The sequence below is a fragment of the Diospyros lotus genome, chromosome 14 (assembly GCF_014633365.1).
Source record: "Diospyros lotus cultivar Yz01 chromosome 14, ASM1463336v1, whole genome shotgun sequence".
NCBI classification, from domain to species: Eukaryota; Viridiplantae; Streptophyta; class Magnoliopsida; order Ericales; family Ebenaceae; genus Diospyros; species Diospyros lotus.
The window spans coordinates 4,089,544-4,112,759 of NC_068351.1; the positions used below are offsets into that span (position 1 = coordinate 4,089,544).

General features: G+C 32.0%; 2 protein-coding genes and 1 long non-coding RNA gene across 4 annotated transcripts; all 3 read right to left on the minus strand.

Moving 5' to 3' along the window:
- Positions 1–202: 202 nt before the first annotated feature.
- On the minus strand, positions 203–3,612 carry LOC127790360 (peptidyl-prolyl cis-trans isomerase FKBP16-4, chloroplastic). 2 transcript variants are annotated; one of them, XM_052319834.1, is made up of 10 exons: positions 3,449–3,612; positions 3,203–3,343; positions 2,378–2,433; positions 2,208–2,263; positions 1,828–1,885; positions 1,542–1,616; positions 1,008–1,097; positions 812–889; positions 582–622; positions 203–481 (listed from the first exon to the last, which is right to left on the minus strand). In XM_052319834.1, the coding sequence occupies exons 1-10, from the start codon at positions 3,516–3,518 to the stop codon at positions 454–456; spliced, it is 693 nt and encodes a 230-aa protein (XP_052175794.1). In that variant the 5' UTR covers positions 3,519–3,612; the 3' UTR covers positions 203–453. The 2 variants fall into 2 exon arrangements, with proteins under 2 accessions (XP_052175794.1, XP_052175795.1); XM_052319835.1 differs by lacking the exon at positions 1,008–1,097.
- A 457-nt stretch (positions 3,613–4,069) lies between these two features.
- Positions 4,070–5,724, minus strand: LOC127790599 (protein CHUP1, chloroplastic). The gene is made up of 2 exons (XM_052320170.1): positions 4,850–5,724; positions 4,070–4,668 (listed from the first exon to the last, which is right to left on the minus strand). The coding sequence occupies exons 1-2, from the start codon at positions 5,627–5,629 to the stop codon at positions 4,237–4,239; spliced, it is 1,212 nt and encodes a 403-aa protein (XP_052176130.1). The 5' UTR covers positions 5,630–5,724; the 3' UTR covers positions 4,070–4,236.
- A 10,073-nt stretch (positions 5,725–15,797) lies between these two features.
- Positions 15,798–18,048, minus strand: LOC127790579 (uncharacterized). Its single transcript, XR_008020795.1, has 3 exons — positions 17,673–18,048; positions 16,897–17,553; positions 15,798–16,059 (listed from the first exon to the last, which is right to left on the minus strand). It is a non-coding gene; the product is annotated as an uncharacterized LOC127790579 (long non-coding RNA).
- Between the last annotated feature and the right edge of the window lie 5,168 nt (positions 18,049–23,216).

Below are 23,216 nucleotides of genomic sequence, written 5' to 3' on the forward strand. Positions count from 1 at the left end.
TCTCGATGCGTAAGGGTTTAGACTATGAATAAAGAGCAAGAGCCTCGTGTTCAGGAGGAACTTAATTGCCATCATTTATTTCAAGTTGTTCATTAGGTGCTTAAAGGAGTCTTGGCAGTCCTGTAGTCGTTACTGATTGCATTATTGCTTGATGCTTTCACTTAAAATGTTCACATTCTCAAACTAATCTACACCTTAAATATACTTTACTTTGGTGAGATATTAATCAAATTTTTAGCATTATACAATATTGTCCTGCAAATTTCATAACATGAATGACGTGACAAGAATGCATGAAGGCACATTTTTGCACTGCAGGAAGAGATGAAAAGCTTCTTCATGGTCTCCTCCTCCACCCTGAGGCAAACTTGAGGAGCCGTTCCAAGTTCCAGAAAATAGTTGGCTTTATCTCCTTGCTCACCAAATGAACAGTGGTAGCAGAACACATTTGAATTATCCTTCAACAATTTTCACAGGAGACCTGAGCAAAAGAATAGCATATGTTTTGAGTGCAAAACTGGAAGGGTTAAAAGTACAGCTGAAAGCCGGTAATGTTCTTCTTAGAACCCATTATCGCATACCCGAAGGGGCTTTGTTTGATGGCCAGAAGTTCAACATCCAACTGCAGATCCACCCCAACAAAGAAAGGGGAAGAAGTCAAGCCCAAGGATACGTATGTAAAGAACAAAAGGGCAACGGGTTCATTCAGTAGACATCATCGAGAAAATAGTTACTTAAATTCAAGTAATATACTGGAGACTTTTTCAGTAAACCACTAACGTGTGATTTCCTGGATTAGAGACAGCCTCACCTCAATTGTGGCATTTGGAGGGATTTCCTGGACTCCTTTGCTTCCATATGCGAGTTCGGGAGGAACTATCAGCAGTCGCTGCAACAGGGTTATGTGAGATGAAGTTGAAGCAATGACATCTTGGAAGAACAGTTTGGAGAAGTAAATGGCTTCTTTATTTGGTAACCAGAGGGAATGGGGAATGACATTGACTTACCTGGCCTCCTACCCGCATGCCTTTAACTCCTAAATCTAATCCTTTAAGGACTGTCCCATTTTCTGATTGACCCACATCAAAACCATATGGCTGCAAGCAAGTGAAGAATATGTTTGGTAGTAAGAGGAGCACAAGGATTGAGGGTGATGTATAAAACACTAGAATTTATTCAGATTTTTGGGAAAATACACTGGGAAATGTAAATGCAGTTGTTGCTAGATTTCTAGTCTCTATCTTACAGATGATATATATATAGAACTCTCTGTTGGTGTCTAGGAAGGCCTCTATAGAAACCTAATTTGAGATATGCCCTTAAGCATGAAGAAGTTCTGAAGATTTTCATGGAGGAATCAACTTAGCCAATTAATTAGGGAAAGGGAGGGGGAAGAGAAATGAACAACAACAGCTACCAGATGAATCATTTTTAATTGCTTCTTCTCATAGTGTTACTTTGAACTGAGCTAGCAAAGAGTTTACTTTGTCTATGTGGAGCCTTTTACCAGCCAGAATTAGTGAAGAGAAGTGGGGCCTTACCGTCCCACCACCGACTCCAAGTCCCTGTCTACTCGTCATGAAAGTGATTCCCTTCCATTTGGCAACATAGTGCACCTACAAACCAAAATTGCATTAATCTACCAAGTTTATTTTAAAAAAATTCAGAAAATATAAAAAAAGGGTGTTTTCTAAATCATGGTATAAAAAAAATTAAATTTTCATTTTTGGGAATTGAAAAATGAGATGTAGCTTCCATGTAGTGACATTTGGTTGGCTTTTCCCATCACTTGTGTAATGAATGTAAAAGGGAAGTTGAGGAATGTACTGCAACTCGAGATCCCTTCACAGCTTCAGTTCCATTCCCAACCTTGAGATCATAATACCTAAATGAAGATGGCATCAGAATCTGGGTAAATTTTCACTTCTGGGAAAATCATGCAAGAATGCACAAACTTTACATTATTATTTTACAAGTGAAGATGGATAAATGAATTAGCACAAAATTAAGGAAATCTAGTTTAAACTTGAAACTTGAAATTCAGAATCACACCATTTTCAGATTTCACCATCACACCAAGCCTCGACCCCATAAGGCAGGATGATGGATGGAAGCTTATAGCCTTAACATAAGGAGTTGTAACTGATCATACAAATATGTTTGAAATATTAGACAGAATGTGTGAAGTGTTAGAATAGAGTACTAACTTTAGGCCGTTGGGAAGAGTTTTAAAGTCACTCTCGGGTATCTTTTCTCCTCTAAGCTGCAGCAAACAAGATAATTAATTCGTTCTTCCACCAATATACCTTTTGATGACAAATAAAACTTCAAATTGTAGCAGTGATCCGAGGTGAATAATACATTAGCGGAGTCTTACAGCTCTTCTACTTGTGCTTGCTGCACCAGCCACATCACAGACAGAAATTCCAGCAGCTGAATCAATGTAGAAATAATAATTTTCAGAGAATTAATTGGTACACAGAGAATTGGAGTTTTATTTATTTTTAATTTTTTTGATGAATAATTGGAGGAAAGTTGACAAAGCCATTAACTGAAACATTGATGGTGAGGGAAAAGTGTATTGACATAGTTCATATATGCAAGCAAAGCTGGAGATGGTACTGAGAAGTGGGTCTTATGACACTCAAATGGAGAGGGAAGATTAGGAAAAGATTGAGACAAACAACCCATAAAGGAGCTGTCTATTGGTAAACAACTATGTAAAATTTGTTAACCAGAATTAGCCGTCGAAGGACAAAAGAACAAAACAAATTGGGATCTGATGTTCAACAAATCTTGATTCTTTGGCTTGTGATTCACTGCGAAGATGGGCAAATTCAACAATTGCCGGGTCTTGGTCAGTTATTTGGGAATTAGTAAAACTAGAATCAAAAGTACCAAATCTAGGTTCCACAACACAGGAAGAATAAGAGGTTCCAGATATTTAAACCTCTAATCTAATTTGATGTATTTGCACTATCCATTGGCAAACCCTTCTTCAATTACAACCCATTTTTAGGTCAAGAAGATGAATCTTCTACATTCAGATTAATAGGAGAGGAGGACAGGGTTCTAGGGTTTGGAATTTGGATAATATGGCTACAGAAACTACGTCTAAAAATCTTCCACCAATCAGTAAGGAGAGAAATACCCAAATTTCAATTACATTAGTTAAAGCAAGTTATTTTAGTAGTGAACTAACCTGCTGCTAGAAGACAACCCATCAATGCTCTCCTTCCCTCACATTGTGAAGACAGAGAGGGTACTTTTGCTGTAGCATCTGAGGAAGAAGATGAGCAGTGACATGACAGAATTGATGTATTCCTGTTGAAGGGTCTCTTCCCTGTGGATTCAGAGAGAATACGATAACTCCTCTGTGTGTGTGTGTGTGTGTGTGAGAGAGAGAGAGAGAGAGAGAGAGAGAGAGAGAGAGGGAGAGGTTTGTTACCTGTGGAGAAGATGGAGGTCAGAGAGTGGTGAATGAATGTGGGTTTTTGATGCAGGAGGGAGAGTTCCATGGGGACAGTTAAAAGTGACGGTTAAGGCAAGCGGGAGAGCAATAAAAGAACACGAGAGAGAGAGAGAGAGAGAGGATAACATCCTTAATTTCAGCCACATTTGCAAGTCTCCGGAATCATGAAACATTGTCCAATTGGTCCCCTTTGGTGATCTGTCCGGTCCACGAGAAGTTATTCCCAGTTTTAGGCAAATTGAATGAAACGGGGAATATTGAAAGTTAAAAGGAGTTGATGCGCTCAATAAAATCTCTGTTGATTTTGAGTTTCCTTATCACTAGTTTTTTTTTTTTTTTTTGTTCTCATGGGTTTGGTCGATAATATTTTACGTGATTATTTAGTATTTAAGAATAAATGAAATAATAATATTATCATTAAAATTTAACAGATATACTGTTAATCTTACGATCAATATTTAAGTATAGTAACAAAAATTAGTGTGAACTTAGCGAGTTATTCCTCAAAAAAGAGAAAAGGAGAAATGCTTAAAAGTCAAATTCAACAAATCAAAGAAAGGGAAAAAAGTAAAAACTGAGATCATATATTATATATGTGAATGCTTAAATCATTCAATTGACTGTTAAGGCGGTCACTTTCAGTCATATATATATATATATATGGTTTCCATCATCAATCACTAGTAAGAACATTCTTCCTTTTTCGTTCAAGAATATGTACAATTGCAGTCCTGAAAGTTTCCTTCATTTTCCTTGTGATTTTCTCATGGACTGGAACACGAATTCCCCGGAGGAAGAAGATGATGATTCTCTGTTCCATCCGAAACCGAAGACCCTCTACAGCACTTGCCTCCATGCTTCTGATTTCCATCCACTTTCTGCTTCATTTTTTCGCTTCCTTCAACCCATCTCTTAAGCTTTTGGATTAACTTAGGCCTCTTGGAATGATCATGATCATGATCATGTTCATGTTCATGTTCATGATGAGCTCCCAAATCAAACTGGGGTTTTGGATTTCTCTCCTCTGTTTCTTCTTCTTCTTCTTCTTCCTGGTTCTTCTTCATCAGCTGGTGCCTCAAGCACGCGTTGCACCATCGCAAGAACACCAGTTCTTCCGCCTCCACTGATTGATCCTTCTTGACTCGCTCTAGCTCCTTCACTAGCTCGTTGTAATCTTCCTCCCCCTTTGCTTCAATCTGCAAAAACAAGCCAACTTGTTAGGCTCAATTTTCTTCTTTTGGCACATAGAGTGAAGAACCATTCTTCTGTACAGATTATCCTATTGCTGCGGGATTGTGGACGTGGTAAGCATTGAGGCCGGGCCATGTTAAATTTTGTATCGTCTTTATGAAATCGTGATATGAATATTGGTCTGACCTGAGATGAAGCCGAGTTTTCTGCCAACTGAAGCTGGTTCTGAAGTTCGTTCTTCTCCTTCTGCAGTTGATCGATAAGAGATCGAAGCTCTGGAATTTGATCTTCCATTGCCCTGATAACATTGTCCTTTCTTTCTCCCTCTTTCTGATTTCTCAAAAGTTCAGCTTCTCCAGCTTCAATTTGCATATTCTTCTGCCTTATGACACAGGACATTCCTCTGGTTTTCCTCAGAAGCTTCTTAACCTTCCTATGAAGCAATCTCTTCTCCAATCTTGCAGCCCCAAGCTGCTCCAGGATTTTCAAGTACTCCACCCCCAGCTCCTCAAGCCTCCGGTTCTCGGCTTCCATGGATGAAGCCTCTCTGCCCAAGAACTCGACACACGCTATCTCCAGCAGCAGATTGCTCTGCAGCTCCATCAGAATCGATTCTTCCTCTTTCGCGTTGCAGTACAGAAGAAACCGCGCTTCTAGCTGCCCCTCCTTCTCTTGAAGCTCTCGAATTCGATATCTCAACCTGAAAATCTCTTCTTCTTCATCACTTCCATACCGGGTACCTGTTAAAACATCTTGTTCATCATCCCCCATACTAGCCAAAGACTTGGAATCAAGGCCATGAAAACTCTCATCTTCTCTGGACCCTTCTTCATGCTGATTTGAAACTGGATTTCTTCTTGCGGAGAGCCTGGCAATGATGAAGCCAGCCACAGATATAGCAAGAGGAATCCCAGCCTTGAGCAGCACTGGCTTGATCACCTCTGCCTTTGCTCTTGCGCCTTCCATGGTGATCAACAATGGCCAGTTTATTGATCTGGTTTTGCTTTGTTTTTTATGATCAAATTCCAAATATGAAACGAAATAAAACTCACTTTATTTATTGTTGAGATTCTTTGCCTTTGTGTTGGCCTTAAAACCCTACATTTTGCCTTCAGAAATAATGCAATCTGATGCTTTTTGACCACGCTACAGCCACCCACCATTGCCTTCTTCCTCCACCATTGGAATCTGGTTATCTCTCTGTGGGGGAATTGACACGCATTTGAAGGGTTTATGCCACCGGGGTCATTTGTTTGATTCCTAGTTAGGTTCTGATAGTAATAGTAATATTATATTTTTGTGATTTTAAGATTGGGTTTAAGTTGTAAAAATTGTTTCTTTACAAATTGAGAGCAATGATGCATAGAAACTCTACCAAGACAAAAAATTAATTATATCTTTGATAATATTTTAAATAAAAAATATTAGGAGTCATGATTGATGACAGGTATTATATTTTCGTTGGAAAAGGTGTTGAATAAAATAAACAATAGCATATGATCTCTTTAATCTCATTTAATGAAGAGACGTCACACTATCATCAGTCATGATTATTAGTATTATTTATTTTAAATATATCATATTTTAATTATATTGAATTAAGAAAGAATCATCTATTTATGGGGAATTCCTTAAGAAAAAAAGAGAAAATTAATACTATTTTTTATTTCAAATATAGAGGTTGGTTGTCACGTATACAAGTGATGAAAGGTAAAAATTCATGTCAGTGATATCATATAATATGATTAAGGATTGACATATTGCTGCTAATTATAAAACAATAAGTATAAATTTTGTACATAATATTTAGAAATAATGTGCCACTGCGTGTTAAAAAAATATATCATTTATAATTATTAGAACATCCATGCTACGTTAAGTTTTGTAGATTGGGCCATATTGGGCTTTGTTCATATGCATTTGTGATTTATTAATATCAACTTGATATTTGGGCGAGCATCAGAAGGCCCATTTGTAAAGCCTGGGTAAGATTTTGGGCCGGCCATGGACAAAATGGGACCTAGGCCCATTTCACTTGGATATAGAGACATCAACAAGGCCCATTTGATGAGGCCGACCAGTTTTATTCATGTCAGGTCAGGTTGGGCCGGGCTGTCCCCTCTGAACGGGAGTTGAACGTGGCCCGACCCGCAGGTTGGCTAGCCAACTCATATATCTTTTTTTTTTTTTTTTTAATCTTTTTTAAATATTTTACTATTGGGTGAAGATTTTAGGTTGTGTCATTAACCCAATTTGCTCGTCATCTCTACCAAGAATTTGAATGTTCTTCTTTCGACTGATTAGAAGGAAAAAATATTTTATGATGATTTAATATCGACAATATTTTATCATATATATGTGTGTGAGTCAAATATGTTTTTAAATTAAATTTTTATAATTTATTTTATAAAATAAAGTTTATCTTTCGGTCACCAACAGGGTGGGGTTAGAATTTTAATTCAGTGAAAGTAAATTTAAATATAAAAAATATAATTTTAAAAATAAGACAATAATGATAATATTAAAATACAAAAACTTTTTACAATAGTAAGGAAGTTACAACAATAATATTTATTTATCTAGGGATCAACTTGAGCAAAATTATCCATCAATGTCATGGGTTAGGGGTGTCATTCGCGAGGCTTCAACGGATCCGGATTGGGCTGGAGTTGAAATTCAACAAGGCTTGGATCTGGACCTGGAATAGTCTTCAGAATCCTCTTTGTCAAGTACCCGAAGGGATCTTCATGTGACAAGCGACGTGGGACTTGACGAAGCCTTCAATAGATTGGTCCTCCAAGGCTAAGATAAAGTCATCCAAAATTTAGCCTGCGGGCACAACAACAATTAGAAGGCCACGCGGGGGAATTCCTCTCGCAGGCCCTCCGACGGCCAAGTCAGACAATATTCTGAGAAATATGTCCAATGCATGTCGCAGATATTATGCATGACATTAATGATATGTGCATAAATGTTCATGTTTATGCTGATGAATAGTTGCGGGTGAATAATTGTTCTTTCATGAATAGTACTGTTCAAATAACCGACTAGTTGCTGATTATAATTGACTGGCTGAAGAATCGATTGGCTGCTGATTATAATCGACTGGCTGCTAATTATAACTGACTGGGTCTTGGTTAAAACCGATTGGCCTAAGAACCGACTGGCTGCTGATTATAACCTATTGGTTGCTGATTATAACCGACTGACTGCTAATTATAATTGACTGGGTCTTGGTTAAAACCGATTGGCCTAAGAACCGACTGGCTGCTGATTATAACCGATTGGGTCTTGGTTAAAATCAATTGGCCCAATAACCGAGTGGCTGCTGATTATAATTGACTAGCTGCTGATTATAATCGACTGGGTCTTGGTTAAAATCGATTGGCCCAAGAACTGATTGGCTGCTGATTATAATCGATGGCTAAGAATCGAGTGCCTCTAAAGAACCGATTGGCTCCAAAGAACAGACTACCCTTAAGAGACTTGAGAGCGAAATAGACCCTTTGTCTCTCCCCAAAAATCCCCCTTAATAAAGAGGCAAATCTCCTATTTATAAAGGAGAGAGTGAGGGACACGTGGCAACTATCGGGAGCTTCCCAGATGGCATATTCTCAATGTATTTGACTCGGAGATTTTGAAGAAGCACGGGCTAAGAATTGAGTGGGACCCACTTAATTTAAAGGAACCGAGATCCACTCGGTTCAAGGGAACAGAGTGATTCTCGGTGGTAGTGGCCACCATTTGAACCAAGAGAGGGGGGCCTAGAGGCCCCTTAATAAAAATCGAGACCCACTCGGTTGAAAGGAACCGAGAGGGTCTCGGTTCCAAGGAACCGATTGGGGGCATTCGCCACCATTAATAAAATGAAATAGGGGAGCTCTCGGCTCCCCTAACCAACCGAGTGGTGTCTCGGTTTTGGTCACCCTTGGGTGGCCAAATTTCAATCGAGTGGGGGCCTTGCTCCCCAGTTGCTGCTTCTTCAAATTATTTAATCACTGTGCAGTCCAATTGCCTCTAATCCCATGCCTGCTACATATATTTAATATTCATAATTTGTTGGACTCTCAATTATTTAATCTCCTCCAATGCTCACTTTCAATTGTTTAATAATATTCATGTAGGTTGAATTGTGCTTTCACGTGAAGGGCTTCAACTTCAATCGCCAAGACACCATTAATTGTTTAATCAATTAAATATTTCAATTGCCAAAGTTTCATATCACCTTATTTTCTGTTTGGCCGTGGCTTTTCCGGGGTGGCTTGGAATTAATAGGTGTATATTCCAATCAAGTTTTTTTTGTACGGCATATCACCTACAACTTTTTATATTTTGATAATGTCGTATAATGACTTCATTATCAATTTTATTAAATATATTATTTTTAATATACACAACTAAGTTATCATTTATCTATTAGTTTTCAATTCTATTACGTAATCGATTTTTCATAATGTTTATTATAGAAAGTACTCTTTTAACTATTGCAATAGCAGCTAAAAGAAATAAAATTATGTGAGTATTGAGAAAAAAAAAGTAGAAGCAAGAAATATGATAAATTTAAAAATTAAATGGATTAGGACTTAGTGGATTTGGACCATTTGACCTATTTAGGCTAAGTTTTAATACAATAATTTTAAATTAATTTTAGAAATCAAACTTAATTAAAAATAATATAAAATAAAAAATTATGATCTGGTTACCCTAATAGGCCTCACTTGGCTCTTACCTTGATCGCCAACATCTACTTGTTATCTATACTCCTAATAAAATGTTATTTGATCATGTCATCATATCACATAATATTGAGTCAACTTGATGATGCGACATCACAGTTAGGTTCGATTCACTCTTTTTATGATATTCTAGACGAAAGAAAATAAATTCTAGAATAAATTATATTTAGACTTCCTATTATTTAGACTATTTCATGAAAGTTCCTGTGATTTAATTTTTAGCATTTAAGGATCTTGTGATTTATTATTATGTATTATTTTCAAATACCTCATTCGATTGCTAATAATGCTAAAAAAAACTTTAGAAAGTCTATAATTCTCATTTAGAAAATAAGATTTCATTTTAATTTTGTATTATAAACATCCAATAAACATATTGAGTATCAATTATTTAAGGTGGTGTGATTATTTGTTATATCATGCTATGTAAGACATTGTCTCTAACAGCTCTTACTAAGTCAAGACAAACAGACCGGAGAACCTTGGAGATTACTCTGAGTATTGGAGATAACTTTGAGTTTGACACTATCTTTATTCTATTTAATGAATTTGTCTTTTTAAGATAATCGAGCTTAAATCTTGAAGATAAATTTAAGTGTATTGACTCACTTTACCTATATAAATATTGGGTCTTCTGCAGGTAAACTAAGAAATTCTTATTGCTCATTACATATTCTTTACTCATTTATTTAACTAATAAACTTGAGCATTTTGGAGATTATACTAAGGAACCAACCCAATTTTTTTTTTTTACAAGTGCTTGCATTGAAAGAAAACTACGGTCATCAAATCCAAATACCATCATTACCTTATTTAGAATCGTTCTCTCTTTTTATTCAATCAAGGTTGCTTTTGATTTTTTCTCTTCAATTATCTTTTTTTAGATATCTTGATTTACGAGCATAATAACTTGATAAAAAGTTCACTATTTTAGAAAGATAAAGTACTGTATAGAGAAAGGAGTCGCATATTTTTAAAAAGTAGCAAATTTTAGAACAAATGAGAGTTGCAAATGGAGGAGGGAAAGAGAGAATGTTGATGGGTCACCAAACTATCCAATCCAATTGGAAATGAATGAATTTGAGTAGTCATGTTCTGGCACCTCTAGACATTTCGAGGGTTGTTAGGAAATTTTTCTCAAAAAGGGAAAGGGTTTTTGATATTTAAATTAGTTGTAAATTTTAAATCATACAGTTACAAGAAATATTTAAGTGTACTATTTGTTTGCTATGAATGAATGATGGATACTTGAATTGATTTCATGTCTATTCAAATTGAAAGTTCATATCTTTTTGAATTAAAGTTAAAATTAGGCCACAACGTTTTCAATTCCGGTCAATCAAAACTAATTTTTAATTTATGACCTTATTAACTCAAGTCTTTTTCAACTGCAATCAATTAGACTCAATTTTTAATTTGTTACCTTAGTAGCCCAAAATTTTTATTGCGAGGCCAATTAAACCCGAAATAGCCTTCCCATTAGCGCATGGTTTTCACTCAGCTCAAAGGAAAAAAAAAAATTTATTGTATGAAAATAATTTTTATAATTATTTAAAAAATATTTTTGTATAGTTTACTGTATTAAAATAATTTTTATAATTAAAAAATCATAGTTGAAGTTTAGTCTATTGTTGCAATATTGTCATGTTGAAGATGATAATACGTGGAATGAAAAACGAGAAGAAGAAGTTGGCATTCTTGATATCGACTCGCAGTTGATTGTGAGTTTATTATCAAATTGAGATTTTAGATATTTGAAATTATTAGAGTGGATTTCACGAAGACCACCTCTTTTCCTTTTAAATTTTTATTTTTTATTAAATAAATACTTATAAAAATATTTTAATACATTAAATTATTTTTTTTCTTTTGAGCTCCCAATGGAAATATCTCGACTCACTTCATCTATATAAATATTGGGACCTTTGCAAATAAACTAAGAGACTCTTACTATTATTTACATATTCTTTATTTATTTGCTCTACTAATTAATTTGAGCGTTTCAGATTATATTGGAAAACCAATCTTACATTTTTTTTACAAGTGCACACATCAAAAGAAAATTGCAGTGATCAATTTCAAATACCATCATCACCTTATTTAGAATCGTTCTCTATTTTTATTCAATCAGGGTTGTTTTTGATTTTTGCTCTTCGGTTATCTTTTTCAAATATGTTGGTTTATGGGTTTGACTTGATTAAAAGCTCACTATTTTAGAAAGAGAGAGTATTGTATATAGAGAAGGGTTGTTGTAATACCCCGAGGGCCCAGAGAAGTTAGTATATATCGAGGATAGTGTAAGAAAGGAAACAACACCAGCTGGATACCTTTTGGGCTGAATGTTGGCAAAGAACTCCCAAGTTAAGCGTGCTTGACCTAGGGTAATCCAGGGATGGGTGACCCCCCTGGGAAGTTCGTGTAGGCCCATCAGGGTAAGTTGTTCCGGTCCTTCCTATCGCTCGAACGGGATGTTACAAATGGTATCAGAGCCGACCCTTGGCGAAGGCGGTCCGATGAGGGCGGGGAGTGGCGCCGGGGCTTGAGGGCCTGTACAAGGAGCGGCTTCTGGCAAGCTTCTAGGATGGCAGCCCCCAAGGGGAGAAGGTCTGGGACCAGTTGTAAGGTCGCATGACGAGGACGTCATGTGCTTAAGGGGGGAGAATGTAATACCCCGAGGGCCCAGAGAAGTTAGTATATATCGAGGATAGTGTAAGAAAGGAAACAACACCAGCTGGATACCTTTTGGGCTGAATGTTGGCAAAGAACTCCCAAGTTAAGCGTGCTTGACCTGGGGTAATCTAGGGATGGGTGACCCCCCTGGGAAGTTCGTGTAGGCCCATCAGAGTAAGTTGTTCCGGTCCTTCCTATCGCTCGAGCGGGATGTTACAGTTGTAGATTTTTAAGAAATTGCAAATTTTAGAACAAAAGAAAGTTGCAATTGTTTTCTTATTATTTGAGAAAGCCTAAATATTTTTTGAATTTCAAAATTCATATTAAACTTTTCTTTAATGACCAGTGTGTTTGGAAGATGTATATATATAGGGTAAGTGTGGAGGCTCAAAGTGTAGAACAAATTTGATAGAGCATTCAAATAAGAGTAAGAAGATTCGAAGTGTTAGAAGTGTGCTAACTGGTGGAATTCTCAACCGTTGGTAACTTGTTTGTAATTGTCTTTGATTGTAAATTTGTTATTTTTATTCACTTTTTATGTGAGAGAATTGTATTTCCTAGTACTGTGCTAGTAGTTCTTGCTTAGGCAAGTGATTATATGTTAGTTCTAGTTCCAATTAAATCTAGTGTTGGTTGTACCTCCAATTAAAAACGAGTGTTATTTTTCTCTAGTGGAACCTCAAGCTAAGTCTTGAGAGAGATGATTAGATTTTTTAGAGCCAAATCTCTATAAATTTCTCTTATTTCTTGTGGTTGTGTGATTTTATTGTTATTAATCTTACTGTAATTATCATATATTAAGATTATAAATTTAAGAATTTTCAAAAGAGTTAAAAATTATTAATTAAATTCTTTAAAAAATCCAATTCACTCTCCTCTTAGGTATTTTTCTGGGCAACAAATTACATTTAGCCTTCCTATTATTTGGACTATTTCACGAAAGGTCCCATGATTTAATTTTTAGCATTTAAGGTTCTTGTGATTTATTATTATGTATTATTTTCAAATACCTCATTCAGTTACTAATAATGTTAAAAAAAACTTTACAAAGTCTATAATTCTCATTTAGAAAACAAGATTTCATTTTAATTTTGTATTATAAACATCCAATAAACATATTGAGTATCAATTATTTAAGGTGGTGTGATTATTTGTTATATCGTGCTAAGTAAGACATTGTCTCTAACAACTCTCACTAAGTCAAGACAAATAGACTGGAGAACCTTGGAGATAACTCTGAAAACCCCAATTTCGTTACTAACTCGATATAGCCAAGCGCAAGAATATTAAAGATAACTCCGAGTTTGACACTATCTCTATCCTATTCAATAAATTTGTCTTTTTAAGGTAATTGAACTTAAAAATCTTGAAGATAAGTCTTAAATATCTCAACTTATTTCACCTATATAAATATTGGTTCCTCTGCAAGTAAACTAAGAGATTCTTACTGCCCATTACATATTCTTTACTCATTTATTTTACTAATTAACTTTAGCATTTTGAAGATTATACTAAGAAACCAACCTCACATTTTTTTTTACAGGTGCTTGCATTGAGAGAAAACTGCGATAATCAAATCCAAATACCATCATCACCTTATTTAGAATCGTTCTCTCTTTTTATTCAATCAAGGTTGCTTTTGATTTTTTTCTCTTCAATTATCTTTTTCAGATATCTTAGACTGTATTCTCTTTACTTTTTAATTTTCAGTTTTGAATTTTGAATTCATTTTCAGTTTTTTGTTTTGGTAGTCAGTTTTTAAAAAATTGAAAACGCGTTCTCTTTATCGTTTTAAAAACTATTTTTCAAAACAGAAAATTAGAAAACGTGTTCTCTTTGAAATTTTAAAAATATTTTTTTAATGATATTTTATTCAATAAATTTGATTATTAAGTAAATTATAAATATTTAATGTTAATATATTATTAAAAATATATATACATTTTAAATTTGATGAATTTTATAATATTTTATCTCATTACAATAATAAAATATGAATAAATAAATAAATAAATAAATATGTTTTGAGTTTTAAATTTGTTTTGGATGAAAACACTAAAAACAACTTTTTGTTGTTTTTAGTTTCCTTTACAATTTTTTTTTTTTTGTTTTCAAAAATACATTTTTAAAAACAACAAAGAGAACGTGTTTTCATTATTTTAGAAAATTGAAAACTAAAAATGACTTAAAAACAGTAAAGAGAACGCAACCTTAGTTTATGAGCATGGCTTGATAAAAAGTTTAGGTTGTGTTCTCTTTATTTTTTAATTTTCAGTTTTGAATTTTGAATTCATTTTCAATTTTCTATTTTGATAGTCTATTTTTAAAAAATTAAAAACGTGTTCTCTTTATCATTTTCAAAAACTATTTCTCAAAACAGAAAATTAGAAAACGCGTTCTCTTTGAAATTTTGAAAATAATTTTTTAATGATATTTTATTTAATAAATTTGATTATTTAGTAAATTAGAAATATTTAATGTTAATATATTATTAAAAAAATATATAGATTTTAAAATTAATGATTTTTATAATATTTTTTTCCATTACAATAATAAAATATGAATAAATAAATAAATAAATAAATGTGTTTTGAATTTAGAGTTTATTTTAGATGAAAATACTCAAAATAACTTTTTGTTGTTTTAAGTTTTCTTTATAATTTTTTTTTATTTTCAAAAATATAATTTTAAAAACAGTAAAGATAACGCGTTTTTATTATTTTAGAAAATTAAAAATTAAAAATAATTTGAAAACAACAAAGAACGTAGTTTTACTATTTTAGAAAGAGAGTACTGTATAGAAAAAGGAGTCGCAAATTTTTAAAAAATTACAAATTTTAGAACAAAAGAGAGTTGCAAATAGAAGAGGGAAAGAGAGAATGATGATGGGTCACCAAACTATCCAATCCAATTGGAAATGAATGAATTTGACTAGTCATGTTCTGGCACCTCTAGACATTTCGAGGGTTGTTAGGAAATTTTTCTCAAAAAGGGAAAGGGTTTTTGATATTTAAATTAGTTGTAAATTTTAAATTATACAGTTACGAGAAATATTTAAGTGTACTATTTGTTTGCTATGAATGAATGATGGATACTTGAATTGATTTCATGTCTATTCAAATTGAAAGTTCATATCTTTTTGAATTAAAGTTAAAATTAGGCCACAACGTTTTCAATTCCGGTCAATCAAAACTAATTTTTAATTTATGACCTTATTAACTCAAGTCTTTTTCAACTGCAATCAATTAGACTCAATTTTTAATTTGTTACTTTAGTAGCCCAAATTTTTTATTGTGAGGCCAATTAAACCCTAAATAGCATTCCCTTTAGCGCATGGTTTTCACTCAGCTCAAAGGAAAAAAAATTTTTATTGTATGAAAATAATTTTTTTAATTATTTAAAAAATCATAATTGAAGTTTAGTCTATTGTTGCAACATTGAGCCTTTTTGTTGTACTTTAAAAGTTATAACTTTTAGTTTCTAACTTCAAAAAAGTGGGAATATAGTATTTATTCTACCTTATAAAATTCTAACTTATAATTTCTACTAACTTTTAGAAGGGGTAGAAACTGACTTTTTCAAAACTGAGGTACCCCATCTTCTACAACTTCTGATTAAATAGTCACATTTTAATAACAATTGTAACGGCCCGCCTCCCGGAGTCCCTACCGCGGATAGAGGATCCGTGAGAGGGTCATTATAAAAATGATATCGAACAATGACGCACCTACAACACACACATAACCCTTTTTGAAATCATAATTTTTCTTTATTATAACATCTCATCATAATCTTTACAACCATTCATCACTTGGGCCCCACCTGGGCTTACATAACATGCGACAAACTCTGAAAACATAAACATTAACCTTATTAAGACACGATGACACCCAGGATCTAGTTTTGGGAGAGCTCTGCACTGGCTACCATGACTTGACGATCTGGACCCAAACCCCGATGAACACACTTGCGATCTCAGGATATGCTGACCTAGAATGATGTAAAACAACATGAGTCGCGAGACTCAACAAGCTCTAGAAAGAAAGGTTACGGGTTTAGGATAGGACTCTTCCCATGACACCCCATGCAATTCATGTCAATGAAATCACGCCATGTCATGAGCTATACGTACCTTACTTCTACATGCATAACATAAAATAAACTGCACATAAGGAACCAAGGGCCCACATAAGTCAAACATTGGCACTCGGGTCCCACATACAAACCTGTTGTAGCCTAACATAGGCTACCATATCATCATTCTCTTAGACCAGCCTTTTCCTGACATGGTCGGCTTTTCCTGACATTCAACTTTTGTCTTTTCCTGATACTTGTTACATACTTTTCCTGATTCCCATCATATTCTCATGTGTTCATCATGTCATACATCACATAATCATATACTTCCGCGATCTTGGTCTTCCCTCGGGCCAACCCCGAGCTAATATCTAAGCCGAGCCGAAGCTCACATGAGTCGGTACTCCCGACACCTGGCACGGTACTCCCGTCCAGAATAACAGTAATATTAGAACCATGCAATGCAACACATAAGAAATGCAAGGGCTTCCGTAGTATAAACGTGATGACAAGGCCCCCATAAACCAAGCATCAGGCCCTACTACGCCCACACATAAGAATTCACACATGCGACATGTTCTAAATGCATATGCTCATCTAGGATACCCAAATTGGCTCTTGGACCAATCGGGTCATGTAAATGCTCATACATCCCATCACACACAAAGCATGTCCCCGCGTGAATGCAACCCAGCCCTTTGTAGCACACACATCATGAAATGCACAAACCAAGGCGGGAATCTGGAGTACCAGCTCTTCTGGCCGTCTAACGCTTATCGTAACAACCAATGACTGGCGCCCATACATCCAGCCATCAACTGCCACGACCCACGATCAACAGTCAGTGGCTTTGTACCTATACCCTTAGACACACTTACTGACATTATTAACTTTATATCTTCCCAGCTTAACTTTACATAACATTTCTCCATAACTCATAACTCTTCATGTACATAACCACATAACATCGTAATACCATTCTTATTACTTTTCATTCACATAAAGTCATCTCAACATACATAATAAACTCTTTAACACATTTTCCTAATTCTAACCATAACCAATTTCTCTAAGAACCTAACCCCAACGGGTTCGGCATCATTCCCAAGGGAAGCGGAACGATACGAAGCTCCGTAACGGACAGAAAGAATAACACCAAATCATCATTTTCTTAACTCATTCCATTAATAATAATCCCATTTAATAAAACATAAGTCATAGGGTAGTTGCCACGCGGAATATTATTATTAATGCGTGGCACTGAATCAAGGTGAGGGAGGGTTTAGAGTACAAGAAACCTCAAAGACTTTCACGGGAAATAAATAACGCGAAGAGAGGGTTAGGAGCTTGCCTGAAAACGACTGATTTCAGCCTCTCTTGTGCTCCCGATGCGAAGTAAAACGTTTCCTATCAAATAATACAACCGTGACTTAAATCGGTTAGTTCTAACGCGTAAACTATATAATCTAACCGTATAAAATTCATGATTTAAACATATAACACTTATATAAATTTTACCCACTTACCTGAAAATTTTAAACACCAAATAACCTCAAAAACCCTTTAATTCCCTCACTTTCCTTCCATTTTCTCGCTGCCGAGCACCTCCTTTCTTCCTCCTCATAGCACCTTCCAATTAAGCCTTTAATGGCCGCTGCTTGCTGCCCAAGACAACCAATTTATAACCTAATTAAGTGGCATTAAGGCCACAAAAAAAAGTAGGGTCGAGAAGCGGCCACGTTGCAGCCAAGGCTGCCATCTCTCTTGCGTGAAACGGCGCCCCAAGTGGCGCCTCCTTGCTGGAAAATTCCAGCAGCCTCTTGATATATATATATATATATATATATTTATATAATATATACACACACGCACATTTTCAATTCAGCAGCCTTCTCATTTTAATTTTGTTCCCTTTTAACTTCTACTTGCTAATATACTCATTTATATGGACCACATATACTATTAATATATTCTCATGCATGCTTATCCTCGGTTACCACTTCCAATTTTTCAATTGCTATGTTATTATTTTATTTAGTTTTAACATATAATACATACTTCACATAGTAAATTTTAATAATTATTAATTATTTTCAAATAAAATAATTAATTACCCTTAATTTCCTATTTCCTCAAACAATATAAATTATTATTATTATTATTATTATTATTATTATTATTTTTAAATCTCCAAATACCCCCATAATCATTTATCTCCAAAATTCGGAATATTACAACAATTTTGTGACAATTTTGTCTATGTTTTTAATAAAGAATTATCCTTGTGTCTACTCAATCAAGCGTCTCTTTTCTCCATCGCCATCTCTATTTTTGATCTCTTTCCCTCTCTCGCCATCTCCATCTCTCTCTTTCTCGCAATCAAGCATCTCTCTTCTCATAATTTATTAGTTATAACACTTGAAACTTATACATATATATTAATTAATTTTTAAATTATTATTCTATAATTACTAAGGGTATTATGGACAATTATACAAAAATAAATTATTTTACAGTTTATGGTATCAAACACCACAACTGCTTAACTACAACTTATTCTAAATTGCAACAAATAGGTTCACAACTTATTCTAAATTTTAGAAGTTATAATCTGAGAAACTGAAAACTATAATTTCTCTAATTAAGCTGCAACAAACGGGATCATTGTTCATGTTGAAAATGATGTTACGCGAGATGAAAAACGAGAAGAAGAAATTGACATTCTAGATATCAACTCACAATTGATTGAGAGTTTATTACCAAATTGAAATTTTAGGGATTTGAAATTGCTAGGGTGGATTTCACAAAGATCACCTCTTTTTCCGTTTAAATTTTTACCTTTTATTAAATAAATGCTTATAAGAAATATTTTAATACATTAATTTTTTTTTTTCGTTTGAGTTTCGAAAGGAAGTATCTCGACTCACTTCATCTATATAAATGTTGGGACCTCTACAAGTAAACTAAGAGACTCTTACTATTCATTGCATATTCTTTACTTATTTACTCTACTAATTAATTTGAGCATTTGAGATTATACTGAAAAACCAACCTCACATTTTTTTTTACAAGTGCACACATTGAAAGAAAACTGCGGTGATCAATTCCAAATTCCATCATCACATTTTTATTCAATCAATGTTGCTTTTGATTTTTTCTCTTCAATTATCTTTTTTAGATATCTTGGCTTGCGGGGTTGGCTTGATAAGAAGCTCACTATTTTAGAAAGAGAGAGTATTGTATAGAGAGAAGAATTGCAGATTTTTAAGAAATTGCAAATTTTAGAACAAAAAGAGTTACAAATAGAAAGAGGGGGGGGGGGGGAGAGAAAGTGTGGGTCGATCACCAAACTATCGAATCTAATTAGTAATGAATGAATTTGAGAAGTCACGTTTTGGCATCTCTTGACATTAGGTTGTAAACTTGGGAAAAGGGTTGCTAGGAGATTTTTCTTGGAAAAGGGAAAGGGTTTTCAATTTTAGAGATTTCACGAATATCACCACTTCTTATTTTTAATTTTTCTTATCTTTTATTAAATAAATATTTATCAAAAATATTTTAATATAGTAAATTATTTTTTTTTCTTTTGAGCTCGCAAGAAAAGTATCTCTACTAACTTCAGCTTTATAAATATTGAAACTTCTGTAGATAAACTAAGAGACTCTTACTGCTAATTACATATTTTTTACTCATTTACTTTGCTAATTAACTCGAGCGTTGAAGACTATACTAAAAAATCAACCTCACTTCTTTTTTTTAAAGATGCACGCATAGAGAGAAAACTATGATGGTTAATTCCAAACTAGTGTATCACCCATGCGATGCACGGATATCGTAAGGAAAAAAATAATCGTTAAAGTGAAAGTTACATAATTCAATAGTTATAAAAAATGAATATCAAAATAAAGAAGTAGAAAATAAATAAAATAATCATATTGCAATCATGAGAAATGAACAAACATACAATAAAATTAGTTTTTCAATTATTTCGGAATATGTATGCCTCTTTTTGTCTGATCTTTTTTTATTTTTTAACATTTTTTATACTTTTATTATAGTTTTTCTACTAACACATATGTATTGTCTTTAACAAAATATTATATCCAACGTTTATAGTATTCGTGATTTGTTAGAGTGAGGTTAACGTCTACCTTTTTTAATACACTATTTTCACTTTGATGCACGAGACACTAAAAATGTGATATGTCTTATTCTAAACTTTCAGTAGCAAGATAGTTGATTACTTAATATAAATGGTGATTTCTCGATCCGTTTTATTAATTATTTGATTGAAGATGTTTTTCGTTCGTTATGATTTCAATATTGTGTAAATTATTAAACTATAGCTCAATTGTGATAAATTCTTATGTAATACGCTAAAAAGAATAATTTGTGCAGTGAAAAAAAAAAAGAATGCAAATAAGAATGTACTTATGAACATTAAACATCCACTATAAATTAGTAAATTAAAAAAAATATACAAATAAATAGAAGTGAAAGAACATAAAAAATGAACAAATACATAAGTATGAATCAGTAAAAAAAAAAAACCTAAGTAATAAAAGAAAACAAAAAACAAGTAGATCAAACAAATTGCCTAGATATAAATCCAACAACAACCAAAATGAAACCAATCAGATAAATTTTTTTCAGTTATTCTCGTTCTTGATCATCGATCGAATCTTCTTAGTTGCATTAGTCAATAAATTGCCAAGGAGAGCCCTTTTGACAAAACACCCTTCATAATTTTTTAATCTATCTATAACTCACGACCCGACTTCAGCGACATAATAACCTAATCATTAGATGAAGAAATCTAGAATATAATATCATTAATTAGTACTTACATCATACATATTAGAAACCCCCAAACTTATTTTACAAATATAGATATTAAATTCTAAAAATTGATGAAGCATATTTTTCTTCTCAATTTCGATCTTTTCAATATTTCAATAAAGATCAGACTCTTACTGTTAAGAAATGTGAGTATAACACGATAAAACATGTTTTAGCACGTAATCATTCTAAACACATTACAAACCTTAAACACTATACTAACTTGACTTGCTTTTAACATACACATGTACTTAGAGATCAAATTAAGATTAATTACCGACTTCATCACACTAAAAACTTCACTATGTTTGCAAATAAAGTTAAAAAATAAAATTATAACATTTAAGTTATATATAAAATTATAACATTTAAAATTATAAAAAATAAATTTAAATTAATTAAGCTATATATAAAATAAAGATAATTTAAATAATCAATTAATTATATAAATGATAATAATCAAATTTTTAAAGTTGATTATCCATATATGACTTCACATATTCCTCCTATCAATCAATTACCACATTTAAGATAGGTCACATGTTTAAGAAAAAAAATAATGTTAAAAAATAAAATTATAACATTTAGTTATATATAAAATTATAACATTTAAAATTATAAAAAATAAATTTAAATTAATTAAACTATATATAAAATAAAGATAATTTAAATAATTAATTAATTATATGAATGATAATAATCAAAATTTCAAAATTGATTATCTATACATGACTTCACATATTCCTTTTGACAATCAATTATCACATTCAAAACATGACAAATTTTTAAAAAATTAACAAAAAAAAGTTAAAAAATAAAATTATAACATTTAAGTTATATATAAAATTATAACATTTAAAATTATAAAAAATAAATTTAAATTAATAAAATTATATATATAAAATAAAAATAATTTAAATAATCAATTAATTATATAAATTATAATAATCAAATTTTCAAAATTGATTATCTATATATGATTTCACATTTGATAATTAATTACCACATTCAAGATAAGTCAAAATTTTTAGAATGTAACAAAAAAAAAAAAAAAAAACTATTAACTGAAAAACTTAGGTTGCGTTTTCTTTGCTATTTTCAAGTCATTTTTTATTTTCGATTTTCTAAAATAATGAAAACGTGTTCTTTTTACTATTTTTAAAAATGTATTTTTGAAAATAAAAAAAATTATAAAGAAAACTCAAAAGAACAAAAAGTTATTTTGAGTTCAGCCAAAATAAATTCAAAATTCAAAATTCAAAATACATTTATTTATTTATTTATTTATATTTTATTATTATAATGAGAAAAAATATTAAAAAATTCATTAACTTTAAAGTACAAATATATTTTTCATAATATATTAATATTAAATATTTTCAATTTACTGAATAATCAAATTTATTAAGTAAAATATTATTAAGAAATTATTTTTAAAATTTTAAAGAGAACCCGTTTTCTAATTTTCTATTTTGAAAAATAATTTTTTAAAATGACAAAAAGAACGTGTTTTTAATTTTTTAAAAATAGACTATCAAAACAAAAACTAAAAATTAAATCAAAAAAATTAAGGTGTTACACAAAATCTGTTCACATTGATATAACTTTACATATTGATTATCCATACATGAGTAAAATTTTTAAGAAAACAACAAAAAGAAAGTTAAAAAATAAAATTATAATATTTAAGCTATATATAAAATTATAACATTTAAAATTATAAAAAAAAATATTTAAATTAATTAAACTATATATATGAAAAATAAAGATAATTTAAACAATCAATCAATTATATAAAGGATAATAATCAAAATTTTAAAATTAATTATCCATATATGACTTTACATATTCTTCCTACCAATAATAAAAATATAAAACATAATAAATTTTTTAAAAGAAATATAACAACATATGATAAATATAAATAGCCTATATAAAATATTTTTTATTTAAAATTATAAAAAAATAAATTTAAATTAATTAAACAATATATATAAAAAGTAAACATAATTTAAATAATCAATTAATTATATAAATGATATTAATCAAATTTTTAAAATTAATTATCTATATATGACTTTACATATTTCTTCTATTGATAATAAAAATATAAAACATAATAAATTTTTAAAAAGAAATATGAGAACATATGATAAATATAAATAACCTATACAAAATATTAATTTTGTCAAAATAATTTAAACGACTTATTTAAAAAACTAAATTTAAAT

Bases quoted from the DNA above. Each gene is read 5' to 3' on its own strand.
- LOC127790360 (XM_052319834.1), bottom strand. From the start codon at position 3,518: ATGGAACTCTCCCTCCTGCATCAAAAACCCACATTCATTCACCACTCT. The intron at 2,434-3,202 runs GTTAGTTCACTA...ACATTGATTCAG, and splicing joins GGGTTGTCTTCTAGCAGCAG to CTGCTGGAATTTCTGTCTGT. The intron at 623-811 runs GTGAGGCTGTCT...GTGGATCTGCAG, and splicing joins CTCCAAATGCCACAATTGAG to TTGGATGTTGAACTTCTGGC.
- LOC127790599 (XM_052320170.1), bottom strand. From the start codon at position 5,629: ATGGAAGGCGCAAGAGCAAAGGCAGAGGTGATCAAGCCAGTGCTGCTC. The intron at 4,669-4,849 runs GTCAGACCAATA...TTGTTTTTGCAG, and splicing joins AAAACTCGGCTTCATCTCAG to ATTGAAGCAAAGGGGGAGGA.